General features: G+C 34.8%; 1 protein-coding gene and 1 long non-coding RNA gene across 3 annotated transcripts; one reads left to right on the plus strand and one right to left on the minus strand.

Annotated features, from left to right (window-relative positions):
• Positions 1–321: 321 nt before the first annotated feature.
• Positions 322–2,498, plus strand: LOC110464975. Its single transcript, XR_002464563.1, has 2 exons — positions 322–623; positions 1,769–2,498. It is a non-coding gene; the product is annotated as an uncharacterized LOC110464975 (long non-coding RNA).
• A 6,419-nt stretch (positions 2,499–8,917) lies between these two features.
• LOC110464956 (alpha-tubulin N-acetyltransferase-like) lies at positions 8,918–21,342 on the minus strand. 2 transcript variants are annotated; one of them, XM_021520462.1, is made up of 9 exons: positions 21,165–21,342; positions 20,222–20,291; positions 19,547–19,641; positions 18,927–19,098; positions 18,298–18,505; positions 15,843–15,973; positions 13,594–13,679; positions 11,217–11,420; positions 8,918–9,850 (listed from the first exon to the last, which is right to left on the minus strand). In XM_021520462.1, exons 1-9 carry the CDS (start codon positions 21,254–21,256, stop codon positions 9,664–9,666), a joined length of 1,245 nt encoding a protein of 414 aa, XP_021376137.1. In that variant the 5' UTR covers positions 21,257–21,342; the 3' UTR covers positions 8,918–9,663. The 2 variants fall into 2 exon arrangements, with proteins under 2 accessions (XP_021376137.1, XP_021376136.1); XM_021520461.1 differs by having other exon boundaries at positions 11,217–11,564.
• Between the last annotated feature and the right edge of the window lie 40 nt (positions 21,343–21,382).

Consider the following 21,382-nt stretch of genomic DNA (forward strand, 5'->3'; position numbering starts at 1 on the left):
CCCCTCCAAAAAAAATCCCCACCCCAACTCCAACCTGCAGGCCCTTTCCGAGCTCTCCGGTTAAATATATGTTATACACTTTATGTACATGTGGGACCACGGTGGAACATATATGTATCGAAGTTCGTGATGGGGCACGGCAGTGTCCCAATTTGACATGCTACAGGAGTAAAGAGGGAAATAAAGCTAAATCTGTAAAATGTACAGGTTAAATGAATTTAATTTAATTTGGTCTGTAGCAACATATTGAGCCACGAACGTGCATCTTAACTGTATCACTACCGCGCTCTCCCGGGTCCCCCGGCGCTGTCTTTGACTGTAATTTGTATATCCGCCTGTGAGACGCAGATCATTGAAACTTCGTCGGTAATCATGCCGCTGCCAAAGAGAAAAGGGATTCAGGGCATATACAACTATTTAGTTTATGGACAAAAACTGAATAAACGGACGATAGAAAATTTGAAGTTGGGCAGACTTACAATAATAGTTTTGTTATTTTCCATTGGGTTCAACAAATTCACACAAAGAAATATGGGTCCGCCGAGGGTGTCTAAGTTGGAGTTAGAGGACACCGAGTCTGAATCACCCGAACTTTTTCACAACTTGAACCACCACAACGACAGGTATGTGATGCAGTTTTAACTTTATACTGTGAAAAATATAACACGTTTATGATTTTACCTGTACAATTTACAAACCAGGGTTTAGGTGCACTCACTCTAAATGGTCTGGGTTAGTTCATGACTCAGTATTGTTAGCTTAAGGTCAATCATAATTATGTAAGCTGTGACATATCAAATGCAAATATGTCATCATTCTGGGCATTTGAAGCATTTACTTTCAGTTTTTTGGTAACAGTCACTACATGGATATTCAATGTGTACATAGGTGTGGTTATTATTTTAATATTTGTATTATGAAAGGCTGACAAGATACAAGCACTTTACTAGAAATGATGTAATGAGATAATAGTGAACATCTACATATCACATATGTGTTGCTATGTAATAGCACGGACTTAGATAGTTCCGTGGTAATAGGAGCGTTAAAGCACTTCTCAAGTGTAATGCACATACATGCTAATATAGCAAAAGATGAAAAATTGACATAATATACACTAATATAGTGTAAATTAAAATACGAAGACAAGGTCTAGTAAGTACAAAAATATTGAGCTATAACAGTGTCCCTGGCTATAATGATGATTAGAAGAGACACATATAGTTCTTGCCCCTAACGTTAGGTAAGACAAATTTTAATTATATTTGGTGGGCAAATACTATTAGTTATTAGGCCTCGATCACCCCCTATGAATTTTACTGACCCTCTATGGCTCCAAACCATATCACAAATATATCTCACCAAGGACCTTTTTATACACCTGGGACATATTTTGTCCTGCTCAAGTGTCTATAGGGCACTGTCCGGTGGACTAAGGAAATGTGTATTTTCTGGCCAGAGATAAAGTCCACCGATGAGAAGCAAACAACAAATATTGCCCCCTAAGAAATTTACTGACCTCCTATAGTCTCATAAGGGATCACCACGTGACCCGATTTTAACCAATCAGATGCAACAACATTCTGTCCGAGGTGCGATAAAACAATATGTGTATTTCCTTCAAAATCATTCTGTACACTTATGTTTACACACAGAATTAGATTAGATTTGTATTTGTCAAAATGTATAAATAATTGTCATCCTAAAAAGACTACTGGTAATTATACATATTGATTTGTACTATACAGACATGCCTTTTCCTTGACAGTGACCGTGCAAAAAAAGTGTGAATCAAGCTGAATTCCGACAGTGGTGATCAATGATGAAAGATTTTAGAAGATGATGTGTGATCCGAAGATTCTACTCACAAGTCCGATGATGGACATGTACAGCTTACATAAGAGTGTTGGACAATTTGACAGCTCATGTCCATTTAAGGATTCTTTTGAAGTTTAGTCAACGTTAGTAAAACTTTTTATTTGATGCTTCTATCATTGTTTATACACCAGTGAACTTCCCATTATGATCCAGATCCAATATACAGCTGCTTCCAGCGGGATTGGGCAGGGCAAGAATGCTGTAAACCTGTAGTGGAACTTACCATAAGCATTAGCTTAATTTGTGATGTTAATAATAAAAAATATGAGGAAAACTTGAAGTAAAGTAATTATTAATTAATGAAATCTAAGAAACTAGTGGCTATATATCCTTAAAATGTGATAAATAAATCATGAATGTAAACACTGTGCTTGTGTATTGATTTAAAGATTAGCCATCCTGTTTAAGATTCAAACTTTTATCCAGTGATTATTACTGTCTTGTATTATCCTGAACGCTACTTGTGAAAATAATGAAATTCAGCAGGAGTGGTTGTGAGGATGAATGCGTGAATGTGTTTTCTTTTACAAAATTGTATGTATGTCTAGCAGTGTATATGTACTTCATCTCTTTTCTTCTCAGAAAAGCATGTTTCTAAATAAATAAAATGTGATTGACAATTTGTTTACAGTTCTTATCAGTTTCATCTTACACCTAGTATACAGTATGTATGCTCTGCACTCCGGATTAGTACTGGTACATTTAGTAAACCTCTGTGTGGACATGATACCCTGGGGATCAATAACGGACACAATTTTGAATTTCACACGTTTAATTTTTATTTTCAATTCTTACAGTAGGACAAACTACATAAAGTCTATGATGCCACTGGCAAAACATCTTGACCTATGGGTCTCTTTGTTATAAAAAAAATACATAAAAGTTAAAATTTGATCCCTGTGACCTTGAAAGTGGGTTAAGGTCATTCATGGGAGCAAACTTGTCTGGCCTTCATCCAAGCATGCCTCTGGCTATATCTCGTGAACCTATGAGCCTCTTTAATATTCAGTAGAATGTCTATAGATTGAAAGATTTGAATGCATGTGACTTCAGCAACCTTGAAATCTTTGTCAAAGACATTCATTTGAACAAACCTAATAGTCCTTAAAAGACATTCAAGCATACTACATATTTAATATTGTGAAATAAGTGTTCTTGATTATTCTGAAATTGATTTCACGTTTTGACACATTTGACCTCTGTGACCTTGAAAGGGGGTTAATATTAAACAAACTTGATAAACTTTTCCCAAGCATGCTACATTTCAAAGATCATGACCCATGGCCTCATGGTTATTTAGAAGTATTTTTAAAGGTTTCAACAAATTTGACGCCTATGACCTTGAGGTTATTCATATGAACATACTTGATAGCTCTTTACCCAACACATTTAAGTGCAAATATCATGAGTTAAGGCTTCTTGGTTGATACAAAAAAGGCCATTTTGTACATTAATAACACCTTAGTGTACATATTTATGGCCAATTTCACATCTTAGTAGAAGTCATTTGTCTGATGAAGGTGACAGAACATATTGTACTTATATTAGAATTTTCCCGCATACATAGGTTATACTACATGTATATACGAACCTGATTTTAATCTATATTTACTAACCTGAAGAAAATGTTTCAAGATATACATTATTGTAATTAAATGACTTCCTGAAGAACTGAAAGGTTGATTTCGAGTCATGATATACGACCAGAAGTTTGCTGGCATGAAATGCTTCAAAGTTTGTACACAAAAATGGCTCTTCTAGCAGGTGGACTAACAAAAAGGGAACAAAAACTGGAGATGAGTGATATGACATTGCTTTAATTCATTCAAACTTGGACATGCATAAAATTAAATATGACCAGTGAAATCATGCATATCATTAAAATATATTTGATGGTTCATCAACCTAGCATACATTACCAGTAATCATGTACATTCAACAGTAACGATCAGTGTATAAACATGTTTTACCACAATTAATTACAATAATAATACATTGAATTTTCATAATAAAATCTTGTATCTGTTGTAATGAAATATAGTATATATTATGTATCAAAATTAGATAATTAAATGCATATCTTTAATAAAGACTTAATTCAATATGACCTTAAATTATATCATTCAACATCTATAAACTCTACACCATTTTATCGCTAGCAGTCTATGCCACAGTTTTCTCACTTTTTAAGTTTTGTTGTTTTTTGTGTGATTGTTTATTTGTTTTTTGATAGTCATTGTGGTATTACTAAAGTGTCTTATAACTACGGAAATTTTCACTAGGATTTCAAGACAAAAACTAGCTGAACAACATATATATCAACAGTAAGGGTACTAGTAACATATTCATCTCTTATGTGCTAACCAAACAATTTTAATAAGATTGAAAAAAAAAGGAAAAAAAATGTATGAAAACACATGACTAATTTTTCACTTGCAGATGGAACTTTTCAATTTTGTCATTTTTCTTCTTTTACATTAAAATGATTTATTGTTGATACATTCCGTGCCAAACCTAAACGCCATTAGACCTATAAGCCTGATATTAAAAACAATTCAACCTATGGTCATGGCAGAGTCAGACTGCTAGCTTTTATAATCATAATGAAAAATTTTGGTAAATATAATATATAGATATACATTTATATATGTAATACTAGTTATTAAGATCATCCTTACAGTTGAAATAATTAAGACATTGAATGAATTTATCACTTCTAGAAGATTCTACAGACTTCTGTCTGAAGACTGTCCTAGAGATTGTTGGGTGCCAAGGGAGACACCATCTAAAACTGGAAGTAAAAAGATAATGAAAGACAACAGGAAAGATAGGATACAAAAAATATCCCAGGTGTTACAATAGCAAGAATACTATGTATTACACTTTGTCTACAAATATACACTACAGTATACATGTACTACACTTAATTTGGTCTATCAACACATGTATTACACATTTTTCAATTACAATCACAGGATGATGACACAAATGAATAGTAATTGATTATTATTAGGTAAAGGTACCAATATATCAGTTATAATCTCATAGTGTTTTTAGCTGTAGTAATGATATAGTATAATTTGTTGGTACCCTTTAACTTGTCAGAGAAACTTCCATACTATTTGGTATATTGACACTGTAGTTGTGTAAAAGCATTTGGTACATTGTATCATACATGTATGTACACGCTTTTGATTGGTGTTGGTATGTTTGTGATAAGAGCGTTGCCAAAACAGTACATTGTCAATTTATATAGTACAGGTTTGTATATACTTTCTTAAGACTCTAGGGGAGAACGTAAGAGAGCTCAACGCCTGAATTTCGAGGATGAATGTGTGCAGAACCTTGTACTACATGGCTTGAGAATGATGGTATCACTTTAATACCAGTACGATCCACGAGGTATAGGCATGTACTAAGAATAGAATTTGTGTAAGGAGTCATAGTATTATATACAGAGAAAACAGATGAATGGTAGGCATACATTTTTACACTAGAAGATATTAAATTAATATAGTCAGTGCAAAGTTATTCAATGCAAAGGAAAATAGAGAAAGATATAAATTAGAACTTTATAAATACACCAAGTACCAGGTACTTTGAAAATGTCCTCAATCAACTTTATAAGATATACATTGAAAAAGCCATGTACATTTTGTAAAGTCTATACAGTTGTTAGCTAAAGTGAAATGTATGTATAGACAGGACATCCAGTTAATTCAGTAATGCAGAGCTCTGGATGATATATTATACATAAGTCGAATTTACTAACATTTCTAAACAGTGCTTGAAATCACAGTTTCGATTCAGGTATACTTTGAGGTGTAATTTTGAGCAAAAGTTAAAGCTTTACTGTTTGCTAGTTAAGTTACAGACACAAACATGAACACACGATATGCTAGTTTGACTTCTAGTTACATCTGAAATAGTTGGCACCATGTTTTAATAAATAGTTGACCATTAAAACGCTTTCAATTCATAACTACGTATTAATGAAGATGTAAAAAAGGTAACTGGTATTTAATCATAACAAAACAAATTCACACATTTCAACAAATGTTAAATCTTTTATGCAAATTATACAAGTTGTAATTTAAATACTTAAAAAAAATTATGACATAAGAATCTAGTTAGATGAATAATTTTCATAAATATCATATAACTAATATTTCTAGGTATCTACTAGAAAAATCTGTATCAATAAAAAGCTTAAAGGGGTATGTGTAACACAAAATGGGCTAGCAATTAGAATTTGGCTACAGTATCTGTTTGCAGTTGTTTAACATATAGAATTGGTCATAATATAATTATATAGACCTATACACTTTCAATATTTTGTAGAATTGTTTTCTTACAAATAGCATAAAATCATTTTGCAAAGAGAACATTTGTGAAAACAAACAAACAAACAAACAAATAATATATGAAGGTTAATTGTGAAACGACTTCCACCGAAGTCAACTATTCATAGGAAATTTAGCACTATATCATATACTGTATACCGTGAAATTTTTTCCCAGTCAAAATTTAATTCACTCTTGTCGGAATAATCCCTACATCTTCACCCGGTGTTAGCCCTTTACATTTCACTACTATATACATTATGTTGTTGACGTATGTCTACTGTAATGGTAAATGAGCCCTCATTTCTGCGGGCGAAAATGTCGAAAATTTAACAGCAGTGTACATTTCCTGGTATACAGTATATCCAAGCATCATTTAATAAAATTAGACAATCTATCACATCATAGTTTCTCTGGATGTATTTGTGTAAATAATATAATCGTTGTAATATCACAGTTTCTTGGTATATTCCTCCAGTAAAAGTATATCTGGTTATATACAAATTTAACTATGTAATGTGTTGTAGCTATACAATATTCTTAGAAGATTTGTTCACAAATATATAATTACAAAGTTTGTAACTCGAAGGGAATTGATTTTTATAACAATAATTGATGTCACACTTAGATTGATATCCTTATTCTTCTTGCCCTTGGCAATATTTTGTTAAAGTCAAAATACACTATGCAACTAACCAAATATTTGATTGAATCAATGTATATAATTTTGATAACATTTATGGGTGGTGACCAGCTAGATTAACAAGAATGTACTTTGCTAGATACGCATCACATACAACAGGTTACTAATATACACATCAGATATAGCAAGTTTATATCTAAGTAGATTATCTGAATCATTGTAAAATGTGAAAGTGATCAGACATTTCAGCCTCTGCCTTCTCTAATGCATGCACCAATGTATCCTGATACCGGGCAGTAACAATGTATCCTGATACCGCAGTACCAATGAATCCTGATACTGGGCAGTACCAATGTATCATGATACCCGGCAGTACCAATGTATCCGGATACCGGGCAGGGCAGGACCAATGTATCCTGATACCGGGCAGTAAAAATGTATCCTGATACCCGGCAGTAACAATGTATTCTGATACCGGGGCAGTACCAATGTATCCTGATACCGGGCAGTACCAATGAATCCTGATACTGGGCAGTACCAATGTATCCTGATACCGGGCAGGGCAGTACCAATGCATCCTGATACCAGGCAGTACCAATGTATCCTGCTACCGGGCAGTACCAATGTATCCCGAAACCGGGCAGTACCAATGTATCATGATACCGGGCAGTAAAAATGTATCCTGATACCGGGGCAGTCCCAATGTATCCTGATACCGGGCAATAACAATGAATCCTGATACCGGGCAGTAACAATTTATCCTGATACCGGGCATTAACAATGTATCCTGATAACGGGCAGTAACAATGTATCCCCACACCGGGCAGTACCAATGCATCCTGATACCAGGCAGTACCAATGAATCCTGATACTGGGCAGTACCTATGTATCCTGATACCGGGCAGGGCGGTACCAATGTATCCTGATACCAGGCAATATTTTAGAACAAAGTAACTTTTGATAGTAATGTACACGTTTTACCGGGCAGTACCAATGTATCCTTATACCGGGCAGTACCAATGTATCTTAATTCCGGGCAGTAACAATGTATCCTGATTCCGGGCAGTACCAATGTATCCTGACACCGGGCAGTACCAATGAATCCTGATACCAGGCAGTACCAATGTATCCTGATCCCGGGCAGTACCAATGAATCCTTATACTAGGCAGTACCAATGTATCCTGATGGGCGGCAGTACCAATGTATCCTGATACCTGGCAGTACCAATGTATCCTGATATCGGGTAGTACCAATGTATCCTGATACCAGGAAGTACTAATGTATCCTGATACCAGGCAGTATTTTAGAACAAAGTAACTTTTGATAGTAATGTACACGTTTTACCGGGCAGTACCAATGTATCCCGAAACCGGGCAGTACCAATGTATCATGATACCAGGCAGTACCAATGTAGCCTGATACCAGGCAGTACCAATGAATCCTGATACTGGGCAGTCCCAATGTATCCTGATACCGGGCAATAACAATGAATCCTGATACCGGGCAGTACCAATTTATCCTGAAACCGGGCAGTACCCATGTATCCTGATACAAGGCAGAACCAATGTATCCTGATACCAGGCAATATTTTAGAACAAAGTAACTTTTGATAGTAATGTACACGTTTTACCGGGCAGTACCAATGTATCCTAATACCGGGCAGTACCAATGTATCTTAATTCCGGGCAGTAACAATGTATCCTGCTACCGGGCAGTACCAATGTATCCTTATACCAGGCAGTACCAATGTATCCTTATACCGGGCAGTACCAATGTATCTTAATTCCGGGCAGTAACAATGTATCCTGCTACCGGGCAGTACCAATGTATCCCGAAACCGGGCAGTACCAATGTATCATGATACCAGGCAGTACCAATGTATCCTTATACCAGGCAGTACCAATGTATCCTGCTACCGGGCAGTACCAATGTATCCCGAAACCGGGCAGTACCAATGTATCCTAAGACCGGGCAGTAACAATGTATCCTGCTACCGGGCAGTACCAATGTATCCTTATACCGGGCAGTACCAATGTATCTTAATTCCGGGCAGTAACAATGTATCCTGATTCCGGGGCAGTACCAATGTATCCTGATACCAGGCAGTACCAATGTATCCTGATACCAGGCAGTATTTTAGAACAAAGTAACTTTTGATAGTAATGTACACGTTTTACATCATATCCATAGTTTACCGATGTGTGAGGTGAACTTTAACAAACCAGACATGGAGTAACCAGAACAAGTGTGCCCGACACTTACATACATATATACATTTAGAAACTCAATAACATATTCTGCTTGATAACACCTCATTAATTTTTGATAAATATATATAACCATTCTGACAGTACATTAACAATGATGAATGATTAATTAACAATGAAATTACCTTCATAACCTTTGAAAGTGTTTATTTTCTTCCAAGGTCAGGAGTGAATATACATCATAATATTTCACAATAAAAAGCTGTACTATATAAGATAGTACTACAATATACAGTGTCCCTCCAGACACCAGACACTTACACACAGCCTTATTCATGTTTTAAATGTCTTTATGATGAGGTAAGAACTTGCCAAATTCTCCATGAATTAATGCAATCATCTGCTCTGGAGTGATTTTGCTGCACTACGTACATTACATAATGTGTACGAGTGTCTCATTTCAAACTACATCCAGCAACCTAGTATTATCATAAATAATACCACACTACTTAAATACTTTCTTTAGCAGAGAAGTTCACATTGTATGGCAAGTATTTGTTGATGATGTCTGGCAGAGTTGGTACCCCTCCCCTACCACAGTCTTGTATGAGAGTAGTGTCGTGCCCCGATCGTATGGTGGGTTGGACTAGCTGCCCCAGGATTCCAGTTCATGTTATGTAAGGGCTTGTAGCGGTCAGCATAACCAGACTTGTAGGAATTGTTGGCGAGGTTAGGGAGAAGTGAAGGTGTCATATGGTTCGGAATTGCTGGTGAATTACTAGAAATAGAAAATGGATAAACAAACATTAAAAAATGGTCACAAATGTACCTGTACAAACAGTTATGTATAACAATAAATGTATTAAAAATCTATTTTTATAAATTTTATTACAAATATATATATCAACAAGCTTTATTAAATCCTATTTGAATATCATTCACTTTTGTTACTCATACAATACAATTATGTATCTCCAATTTTGTTAATGAACTAATTTAAAAAAAAAAAAATACTGAATGGAAAACTTACATGTTTTGTTTATAAAAAAGTAGAAGAGTGTGGACTTGGTACATATTCAAATAAAAAACAGATTAGGGTAAGTCAAAAATGGAATTTCATTGACAGACTAGTAAATATGGATACATGATTGGAGTTGTAAGCATTTTGTTTTTCTTATTTTGATACAATCTTCAGAGTTAAATTACTCATGAAATATGTCAAAATTAATGTAGCAATGTAGCAGTATGAATTTTTATATACTGTATTTGTATTTGTTGTAGTTGTTTTTTGTAGATGCAAGTTCTGTTCAAATTAGATATAGATGACATACGTACAGTGGCCTTTTATTATACTTACTGATATTACATATTTTTGTATGAAAAATTTGAATAAAAAAAAAATGGTTATGATAAAAGATAAATAAAAAGAACCTTGTCACCTTACACTGATACTTTTCACTAGCAACTTTATTGTAACAACAAAGTTTAAATCACAGTAGTGAAGCCTATATGCTGAAAACAGATGGGACAGTTTCAAAGCTGGCAGCTGTTGCATCCAGTCGAAAAAGAGTTTCAAATACATTTGTTATTTTCTACTTGCAACAAAGCGGTCGCGTTATAACACATTATATGACAATGAATTATTGGGTTTGGAAGATGCATGAGCTGGCAATCAGGATATACTCACCAAACAGGTTTAAAAGTTAATCCTGAGTACTAGCCAGTCCATGATATAGTTTATGAAACCACTCAAGATGAATTATTATCAATATGTGCTAGATACAAGGAGAAATGTTTGTTTCAAATAGGTGGCCTTGATTAAAAATGGTGTGGTGTGGACACTTGATTTAGGACTATGCACATTTGGGACTTGAAGTGAGAGCTAGCATCTCTTAATTGTTGCTTAAACAGCAATAACAGATTCATAAAGCCACTAATTATTAGCAATGAAGCTGTGCTATTGTTACAACTCTTCTTTTGCCAATGATCTATATAAAGACCCACAACGTGTCATTCATTTTTCAGGCTTATATATGTAGGCAAAACATTTATACAGAAAATTATTCTGAACATGAAAATACTTTTCACTCTCAAGTATTTAATTAATGCATGTTTATAATGTTTTATTATACAAACATTCTAACCTTGATAGATTGTCTGGACTGATGTGAACCTTCAGGTGACCGTCACGCCCTTGATAGTCCTGGTGAAGGTTGAGTTGCTCCTTGAAGCTCGATGGAGGGTCCATCCTCTTTAGCATTGGTGGAGAAGGTCCTCTGAGTTGGTCCCGATTTCGACTGTTGGTACGACTCCCCCCACTGGTGCGACTATTGGCTCGACTTCCTTCCCTGTTGTTGTATGAACCACTATTAGGGCGAGAGCGACGGCCCCCATCAGGGGGCGTGTTGACATGACGACTGTACAAAATAGCCCCTGCACCATAGGCTCGTGAGTTATATGTGGAGTTTAGAGGCTGCAGGTTCAAGTGCACACTTCAAAAGAAGATTAGTGAGATAGGGCAATGTTAGGTTAGGTTAGGACTATAGAGGGTTATCAATCGTTGAACAGTCAACAAACCTATTTAACTGACAAGCTGAATGAAATATGAATTGATGACATCCCTAACTGGCACAAAATTGTCAGTTCACAAAGTTATATGTGCCCGAAATAAACGCAACCTATAGAAGTATCCATATGAGTTGGATGAGATATTTATTTGATTCACCCGTTTAAAAAAAGACTGAAATTTTAATCATCTGTTTGACTTTGAGTTTGAAGAGGTATTTGTCTTATCTGTTTGAACAAGAGTAAAGACAGGAATTTTAATCATCTGTTTGAGTTTTTTTATTTTTTTTATTCATGTCTATTCATGAATTTTAATTTGCTTTACTTATCTGGTTTAGCAAAGATTGGNTTGTCTGACTTATCTCTTTGAGTAAAGACAGGCATTTCAACCATCATTAGAGATAAGAAGATATTTAACTCATCTCTTCAAGTAAAGATGGAAATCTGAATAATTTGTTTGGGTATTAGGAGAAGTATTTGATTCAGCTATAACATGCAGTATATATATAGTGATACATGATTAATACAAGGCAAACAGGAATATGTGAGGAACAAACTATTAAAAAGTTGACACTGAGAGTGATACAGTTATGCAAATCCATTTTTTACCTGTTCTTTTGTTAATATTTTTGTGATATATTTTAGTAGAGTATAACTAAAGTGAAGTTTCACTCCAAATAAGTGCAACACTCAACATATATTTTTTATAATTATTGTATTTTCAAAACAGGATTTTGTTGTATATAAAAATCACAATATATATACAATAATTGTGAAACAGTATGGTTAAAACAAGATTTTCTGTTGTTAAACAGTGCAGTACACTCACAGAGGCAAGGTATTGTACAGCAGTAAGCAACAGTAACATATATACATGCATAGCTCAATAGCTACTACAGAGGTATATGCATCCATATATATGAAAGCGTATATATTGTTTTAGTACTTATTATTTCAGGCCAAGTGTGTATATTTGTAAAAGCCAAAAGGACATATTTTATAATACATGTATACGAAAGATATCCCTATGTACTGAACCTCCTTAGTACAGGAATGTTGGTTCCTTTTGTTAACAAATTTCCACAAAAAAGACACGACTTTTGTACATCTTACACTCAAATGAAAATTTTGAAGAGAAAAGTATAAAATGGCCACTAATGAGACAAATGTGTTAATTTATAAGCACACTCTAGTGTTGCAAAAGTGACCTAATTGCCATTTAGTTGTATTTGTGAAAATTTGAGCAACAATTTAATTTCAGTTTATAGACATTTGACACTGAACAAATATTTCCAGACTCAAATTAAAAAAAGAAAAGAAATGGAACTCTTTGTATTTGATGTAACTCTATGTTCTTGATGTAACTCTTTGTACTTGATGTAACTCTTTGTACTTGATGTAACTCTTTGTACTTGATGTAACTCTTTGTGTTACTCTTTTGGAACCAAATGGCAAATTTACTAATTATTAGTGATTAAAGATTTATTGTCTGGAGTACATTTTTTTCAACATAAAACTCAGATTAACAAGGTTCAAATGTACTCATTCATAACAATATTTGGTGACTGTGAAAAGTAAAACAATTATAACATTCCAAGCAGATCAACTCATAAAAAATGTTGGTTTATTTGTCAGCTTTACAAGTCGAAATGTCATAATTTGAAACCTATCTAATCTAACACAATGTGGGACACACCATACAGGCTCTAATTAAACAAAGTCAAAGTATAAAGGTCTTATTTGGTACAGTGTAATAGTTCTCTAAAGAATTAGGATCACAACATTATTTTGGATTAGGCAAGATGTCAGAATAATCAGGTGTCAGATTGGACAGGTAACACTCTATCTTCATTTTATTGCAAAATACATCGATAATGAATAAAAGATGCCTTCAATCATAACACTGTGTATTTAAACAAGCTGTAATAGACTTACGTTCCAGGGACTCTGACCTACCTTTGGTCTGAAGTATTGATCAGTGGATCAATTTCAAGAGCCTTTACACCCACCGGTACTGGCATCTCAAGTTCTCTTAGATTTGGCTGCAGGGATAAAAATGTGAATAAATTAAAAAATTGTGAAATTTTTCTTTTTGATGTTAGCTATACAATCTATCCAAATTACTTTGGTATTCAAATTTTGAGAGTGAAAAAAATGCCAACCAATCATTCAATAATCTTAGCTCAATTTACTCAGCTATCTGAGAATTGGGAAGTCAAATTAAGTAGGAACAACCATAAGTACACTTTATGTCTTGTTTATAACATTGATGAAAAGGAACTCTTCAGAGCTTGTATTATTCGCTTTTATCCAAAACAAACTTTAATATGATTTATCATATCTAAATTAGCTCTGTGTGAAAATCATTTCTCTTATCTAACTAGCTACATTCAGCACTTGGTACAGTTTGATACTGGATAGGAAATGGAAATAGACCATTATACTGCTTAACAATCTCTTTACGATGAATTAAATATTTCAATAAATAAAATAAGTTATATTCTCATAAATTTGTTCAGGAAGTGGCATGCATAATTAGTATTTTTATCATTTCAACATGAACAAATCACGATTCCCAAAGTAAAAGGTATCCTCTAACCAATTTCACAGCAGATTGGAGATTATCATCTTGTCGATGTGTTGCAGCTGATAAGAGAGATGTGAACCAGTGTATACCATTATGTCACCATCAAATGGATGATACATGAGCACAAGTTCTCACCAAAATAACTGTATGTAACAGCAAGGTTTAGTTTTCAATGCCTCTGCCAGGAATCAAACCCAAGACATCTAGCTTACTTATCTGACATCATCATAACACAGCTACGATTATAAGACAATGTCCAAAGATGAAGGGGCCATTATAAAGTGCAACAGCACAGAAATGCCATGATTCTTGATGTTTTAAGTTAAACACTAGACTCAGAGGTGCTCAGGTAGACAGGTAGGAGAAAGAAATGATAGAAGTCCAAAGTGATGTCAGAACAGGGACAGCAGATCAGTTTGGTCTGTTATATGTCCCACAGAAAGCACAGAATACACTCGGGTGGATAAAGCAGTTGATCTGTGGGTCTGTCAAAATGAACTATTTTATTTGAGAAACTGTGAAAAATACTTGTTTAAATAGAAAGCTTTTTAAAGATAAAGGATTGTGTGGATGGAGGCGCTCTCACCTCATCTGTATCCCCTACTGCTACATCCCTGTTAAATTTGGCATGGGTCATCCTTATCTTAATATCAGTACTAATTGTCACACACAATATGCTTAATCTCTGTGCTGATATTCATCATTCATATATTAACTCTAAATGTCTTTCTATTAAGTTATTGACACACATGTAAAGACTCCATGTCAGGTCAACCAAATTATGTCCGAGTTATTTAGACATGCTACCACACTTAAAACTTGTTATGATTAGATTAACACATACAACACTGGTAGTTGTAATTTTCTCTAGATGTGCCGGTCACAATACCTACCGGTACTCTATACACCATGCTCATCATACAGGTAAGTATTAATATTAAACATACACTAGTACTAGACTACCAAAGTCCATCATAATAACCCTTGACCATATGTGGTCACTTACGTGGTCCAAAGTGTAAAAGTGACCAGTGCCTTGGCGGTTTAGGTTGGCTGTAGCTTGTCCCAGGTTGTAGTTATCCAAATGGTCATCGTAACCATATAGATAATCCTATTTCATGATATTTTTTTATATTTACTACAAGTTCAACAGACACTTCTGTATTTTATTACTGACATTTGTTCAATGGAACATGTGTGGAAAATGTACAACAGGAATATGTGGAGAAACTTTTAATACATAAATTTCCTGATAAATATTGAATCTCAGAGAAATCTCTGTAACTTGAAAACACTACATGAATTAATTACAACATAAAAATTGAATACAAAAGCTCCACATTAGATATTATAAATTATGTGTTTAATCTGAAATATCACACCTCTCTGACTCTCTAGTGTCACCCCACCACATCGTCTACATTCACATCTCCCCAATGAATTTCAAGTGAACAAAATTCATAACAACCTTGAATAATACAGTTCCAATCAAAAAGCTGTACAACTAGGCACAGATTATGTGCTGGAAATATAATTCAGGCAGTGGGAATGTTGTGATCTCAGACTCTGTGCCCACCTATAATCACTTATATATAATACTTGATATCTAAATACTGACCTCCTCCAATCGATTAGGTGGGGCACTCCTACTGGACAGTTGACCAGAGTTTGGTCGACTGTGGTGTCGTTGAAAGCGCCCATAATGACTTGAACTTCGACCCTGTTGCACTATTATTTCTCCGTCACCAACTGTAAACAATAAAAAGTACAAAGTTAAAACTGTTCAAAGAATTATCCAACACACTGATTCTATTCTTTTTAATAAAATAATAACCAAACCAAATTTTGTTGCAGTTTTGAGAAATCTTTTTTGAACAAAATTGTTTGGGACACTAAATTCTTGTCAGCAGAGTTATAAGAAATACTATGACAAAAATAAAAACAAACAATTATATCTAAATTGAGACAATGCAAGCAATCTACAAAATCAAAAAGCATTTTTCTATGTATTATGAGAAGTTCTTTTTACACAACCAATAAAAGTTTTTATGTAACGTTTCGATGACTAGTACGATATGTACACTGTCACCTTCATCAGACAAATGACCAATGAAGCGTATGCACACAAAGGTGTAAAATATGTACGAGTTGTCCATAAAATCGATGTCGATTTCGGCTACGCTGGAAACATATGTACAATAGTTGTGATATATGTACCGAAATGACTCAATTCAGCTACTCTTCGTTAACACTTGGTCATAGATGTGCGCGAGTCTTTGAGCCCCCTCGTCTCGATTTAGAACTGGCCCACTGCGGCGTATCCAGATGGCTTCCTTTATCTGCCGCTTGAACAGATTGCTCTCTCTGTCTTAAACTTTGGAGTTTTCCCAGTCAATCACATGGTTTTTCTGTGTGGCATGGTCTGTAATTGCCGACTGTTTTCTTTCAGATCTGGTGAATTTCTTACCTTCTTGGGTTTCTGTGTCTTTACGGTGTTCACCAAGGCGGACCCTAAATCGCTTTCCAGTCTCTCCAATATACGTGTCGCAGTTTTTGTATCCGATTTTGTATAAGCATTCTGTGATGTTTTCTTTAGGTGTTTTATCCTTAGGGTGTACTAGGATATTGCGAAGCGTCTTGTGGGGCGTCATGGCTGTTGCTATGCCATGACAGCGATATATCTTCTGGTTGGTTTTGGATATACCCTTTATATACGAGATGACCACTTGACCTTTGGTTTTGTTCTTATCCTTGATTGGCCTTTTCTTGTTCTTCTCCTTACTTTGACACTGTTTTTTTACCCGTTTTAGGGCCCATTCCGGATAGGCACATGTTCGCATTGCCCTATCGATGTGATTCTGCTCTTGTGTTTTGTCCTGTTGTTCTGTGACTATTGTATCACATCTGTTGAGCAATGTGCATATGACACCTTACTTCTGGTGTAAAGGATGGTGAGATTTGAAGTTCAGGTATTGGTCCGTATGGGTCTTTTTTCTATAGACCAATACCTTAACGGTTCCCTCTTCTTTCTTTACCAGTGGAGTGTCTAGGAAGGGCATTGTGCCATTGGTTTCTTGCTCACATGTAAATTTGATGTCGTTAGTGGCATCTATGGTGTTGATATGGTTGGTCAAATCCATCTGTGACCCCTTCTGATTATCTCAAGTACATCGTCAATATATCGTTTCCATAAGCTAGGCTTGCATTCTATGGGGGCAGTGGCTATTGCGTCTTGCTTCAGATGTTCCATGAACAAATTGGCAACAATGGGAGACACTGTACTACCCATAGCAGTGCCGAAGCGTTGTTGATAGATGTTGTTCCGGAACCTAAAATATGTTGTTGTGAGCCCAAACTCCAGCAAATCCATGATGTCCTGAATCTGAAGGTTTGTGTTTTTGCGACAGAATCTGTCTAATTCAAAGCGTTTCTGAATGATTCTAAGTGCGTCATCAATGGTTGTGTTAGTAAAGAGAGAGACAACATCATGTGAAATGAATTCTTCGTCTTCCTGAATCATGATGGTAGACATAGCTTCCGCTAGATGTCTATGACCAAGTGTTAACAAAGCGTAGCTGAATTGAGTCATTTCGGTACATATATAACAACTATTGTATATACGTTTCCAGCGTAGCCGAAATCGACATCAATTTTATGGACAATTTGTACACATTTTACACCTTTGTGTGCATACGCTTCATTGGTCATTTGTCTGATGAAGGTGACAGTGTACATATCGTACTAGTCATCGAAACGTCACATAGAAACTTTTATTGGTTGTGTAAAAAGAACTTCTCATAATCCATACTTACCAACCTGAAGAAAATGTTTAGATTTTTTTTTCTATGTAGTTATAAATATGTTTGTTTTCTATTTAATATTCAGTGAAAATAGTTTCAATAATTTTCAATTTAGATTTTAGAGTCAGATTTATCTCCATTAGAATGCTTTAATTACCATTCAGTGATGGAGAAACAGGCATACAGTGAAATCAGTCTAATGTACAAGTCAGTGATCGATAGAGAAACAGGCATACAGTGAAATCAGTCCACTATGTTACCCTCATTACTTACAGTTAGAATCTGGATGTATAGGAGGCCTGCCTCCTAGTCTCCGCCTGCCATTACCAGTGTTCGGGCGGTTGTTAAGGAAACCCTCAAACACCACAAAGTTGTTCACCTGGGGAATCTCGCCCTTCAGGTTATAGTGCTTGTTTAGAAACTGACTGAACTTGAATGACGGTTTGTCAATCGCTAGATGCTGCGGTTTGACATTCATATCCTATATAAAACACATGTATTAAATATATATTCATCTTAAAAATCATTTTGACAAAGAATATGACTTTGGATTACTTAATCAGTAGGAATACCAGTGATAGCACTAACCTTTTCAAAAGTTATTTTATTTGTTTACACATAAGAATATGTAAAGAATCTGCAAAATAATAAGTCTCTTGCAATCAAGTTTGCTTATTTTGAAACAAAGATAGGGTTTAAACATTAACACTGACTATTTTTGTGTTAGATCAACTTTGTCATTTTATTTATAACGTCTTTTATGGCATCAATGCTTAATATTCAAATTGTACAATAATTATATATTCAGATGCAATATCAAAATAGATTCAGAACCATGTTATAAATATTTATATAAAAAAATCAAAAAAAAATCCCATTTTCACATTTAGATAAGAACTTACTCTGAGCATAAAATCAAACAGCTTGCGCCCACATCCCATCCTCTGTCTAGATTCATGGACGTAGAAATCAAGCACACATATAGGTTCTAACTCATGGACACCTCCATTTCTGTCATACACAAATAGCTTTTTGTGTCCAATCTTTAGAATGCCCACTACAGCTCCTGAACCACTACAACAGTCAAGGACAATATCAATGATTAAAATGATTTTTTTTTTGTGTGGTCATAATTGAGAAGAAATAAGGTCTGTAGGTAAAGGGTTGTTTTATTTTTATTAGTCTATACATACCAGGATACATAAAATAGATATTTTGACTTTACTAAATAGTGCATGGGTTAAGTATGTAAAACTTTTAGTCACCTAAATTTGGGTATACCAAAACACATCAACCTTAGTAATTCGGCAATCATTCACTAGTTCTATTTTTGTATAGTTATAATTTGTGAGATTATTTTTAGATTGAGTGTTCAGTTATCAGTAATTAGTACTAAATTATGATATGTACCTGTACATTATGATATAAATTGATGTGACAAAAATGTAATTCTAAGAGGGTGAGGAATTCATTTTAATATCTTCATTATGAGATGTCACACTTTACTACAGTAGCCACTGACTTGTTGTTACTGTTCGAATCCTTCATTATGTACAGGATGTGATCTGACAACTGGAGTTTCCTTCCTCCTGTAATTGTCCCATGGAGTCCCTGGGCCTAAAATAAACAGAAAAATACGGTGATAACAGAACCACATTAAACTTTATAATACATGATTTTTTAAAAAGATATCACTCTTTGATACTGAGTATTGAATGGTAGATTAAAAGATTGATATTTAATTCTCTTTACAAAATCATTCATTTTGAAGCAGAATTTGACTTGGTCCATTATCGATGATGAGGTAGCTCAATTGGTAGAGCGTCCGTCTAGAATTTGGTGTGTCTCGGGGGTTTTTTAACCCCGGTCTGGCTGTAAATTTTTCATCTCCTGTTATAGTGGTGCCTGTGATTAACCCTTGTTCCAAGCATTTGGTGTAAGCTTGACAAGGGGATATCTGAAGCTGGGTTATAAATAGTAATGTCTTTGGGTGTGAAGACTTAAAAAAAAGGAGGGAGGAATGTAGCAGAATCAGACTTGGTCAATAATTGGCAACCAGGTAGCTCTATTGGTAGAGCATCCGTCTAGAGTTTGGAGGGTCCCAGGTTCAAACCCAGTCTGGCCGTGCATTTTTCTATTCCTGTTACAATTTAAATGTGTTGATGAACATGTTTGTATTACTCTTATGTATATTTACCCGTGAAGAAGCATCTCCCATCTTGTCAATGACTGTGCAGAGCTGGGACCGTAGGTCCACAAAGGTGAAACTTGGGGGAAAAAAAGTTATCATAATCATTATGATTTTCTTTAGAGACAATTAAAGACAGATATCTTTATATTTTTCTTTTCTTTTATAATAACTATAACATCTAAAGAAGACATTAATATACAAGTGCATATAGCTGTAACCGATTCTTAGTAACATTACAGAAGGACACCTTGTTTAACTGAAATAGTAGATGATTGATAAAGAGTAAACACAGCTAATTCAGAAATATTTCTATTGATCCTGACTTTTTATTGTTTTCAAAGATAGTATAGATCTATGTAGTGCCAATGCTAATGAGCTATACTGTTATGGCCTATCTATTATGCAGTATTGATAGATCTTGAATCAATGTTTTTACAAATTACAGACCCAATTATACAAACGATGTCAGAGAATTCCACGTTTTCATATAGCAGTGCACTCTGGTCCCACACCAGACAACTAGCCCTATATGTCAAAATGTCTAAGGTTAGGGCCAGAGGAAACTCGGGTTATAGTATTGTGTAATATTCAACACTTAATTTGTTCTGGGTAAAATTATGCATGATTCACAGTGAGAGCAGTTCAAGCAGGAATGTAGCTTATATATTGTGGCTACCTGACAACTTTAGAGAATATGACAGTGGCAGTGTATATATTTAGCAAGGGGACTAACCCTTGTCGTAGCCTAGATCTTGATAAATATTTGGTACGATTGAGTCAACAGACAAACAGATATATTTTTTCTCATATTAATCATTATGCAGTAAAATTTATTCATGTTTTCTCAGTTATTAGTTTAATGAAATAATTATCACATTCATGAAATAAAAATGCTAAATGTGTTCTATAGCATGACAACCAAATATAATCGTTCAAAATACACCCTTACCCGTCTGCATTTTTCCTAAACGGAACAACTTTTTTATCTAACTTGGAAATTTCACTTCCAAGCAGATTGTTGGTATTAAATGGAAACTCCATTCCTGTTTTGCGTGCTTTTATGCGATTGTGAAGTCATAATTAGAATGAAGAGCATCTCAATGTGCTTTTAGGATTCACCATTTTGAGCTCCAAGCAAACATTGCAGGTCCGAGCAAAATATTTTTA

Source organism: Mizuhopecten yessoensis, unplaced genomic scaffold (genome assembly GCF_002113885.1).
Source record: "Mizuhopecten yessoensis strain PY_sf001 unplaced genomic scaffold, ASM211388v2 scaffold11045, whole genome shotgun sequence".
In the NCBI taxonomy this organism is placed as follows: domain Eukaryota; kingdom Metazoa; phylum Mollusca; class Bivalvia; order Pectinida; family Pectinidae; genus Mizuhopecten; species Mizuhopecten yessoensis.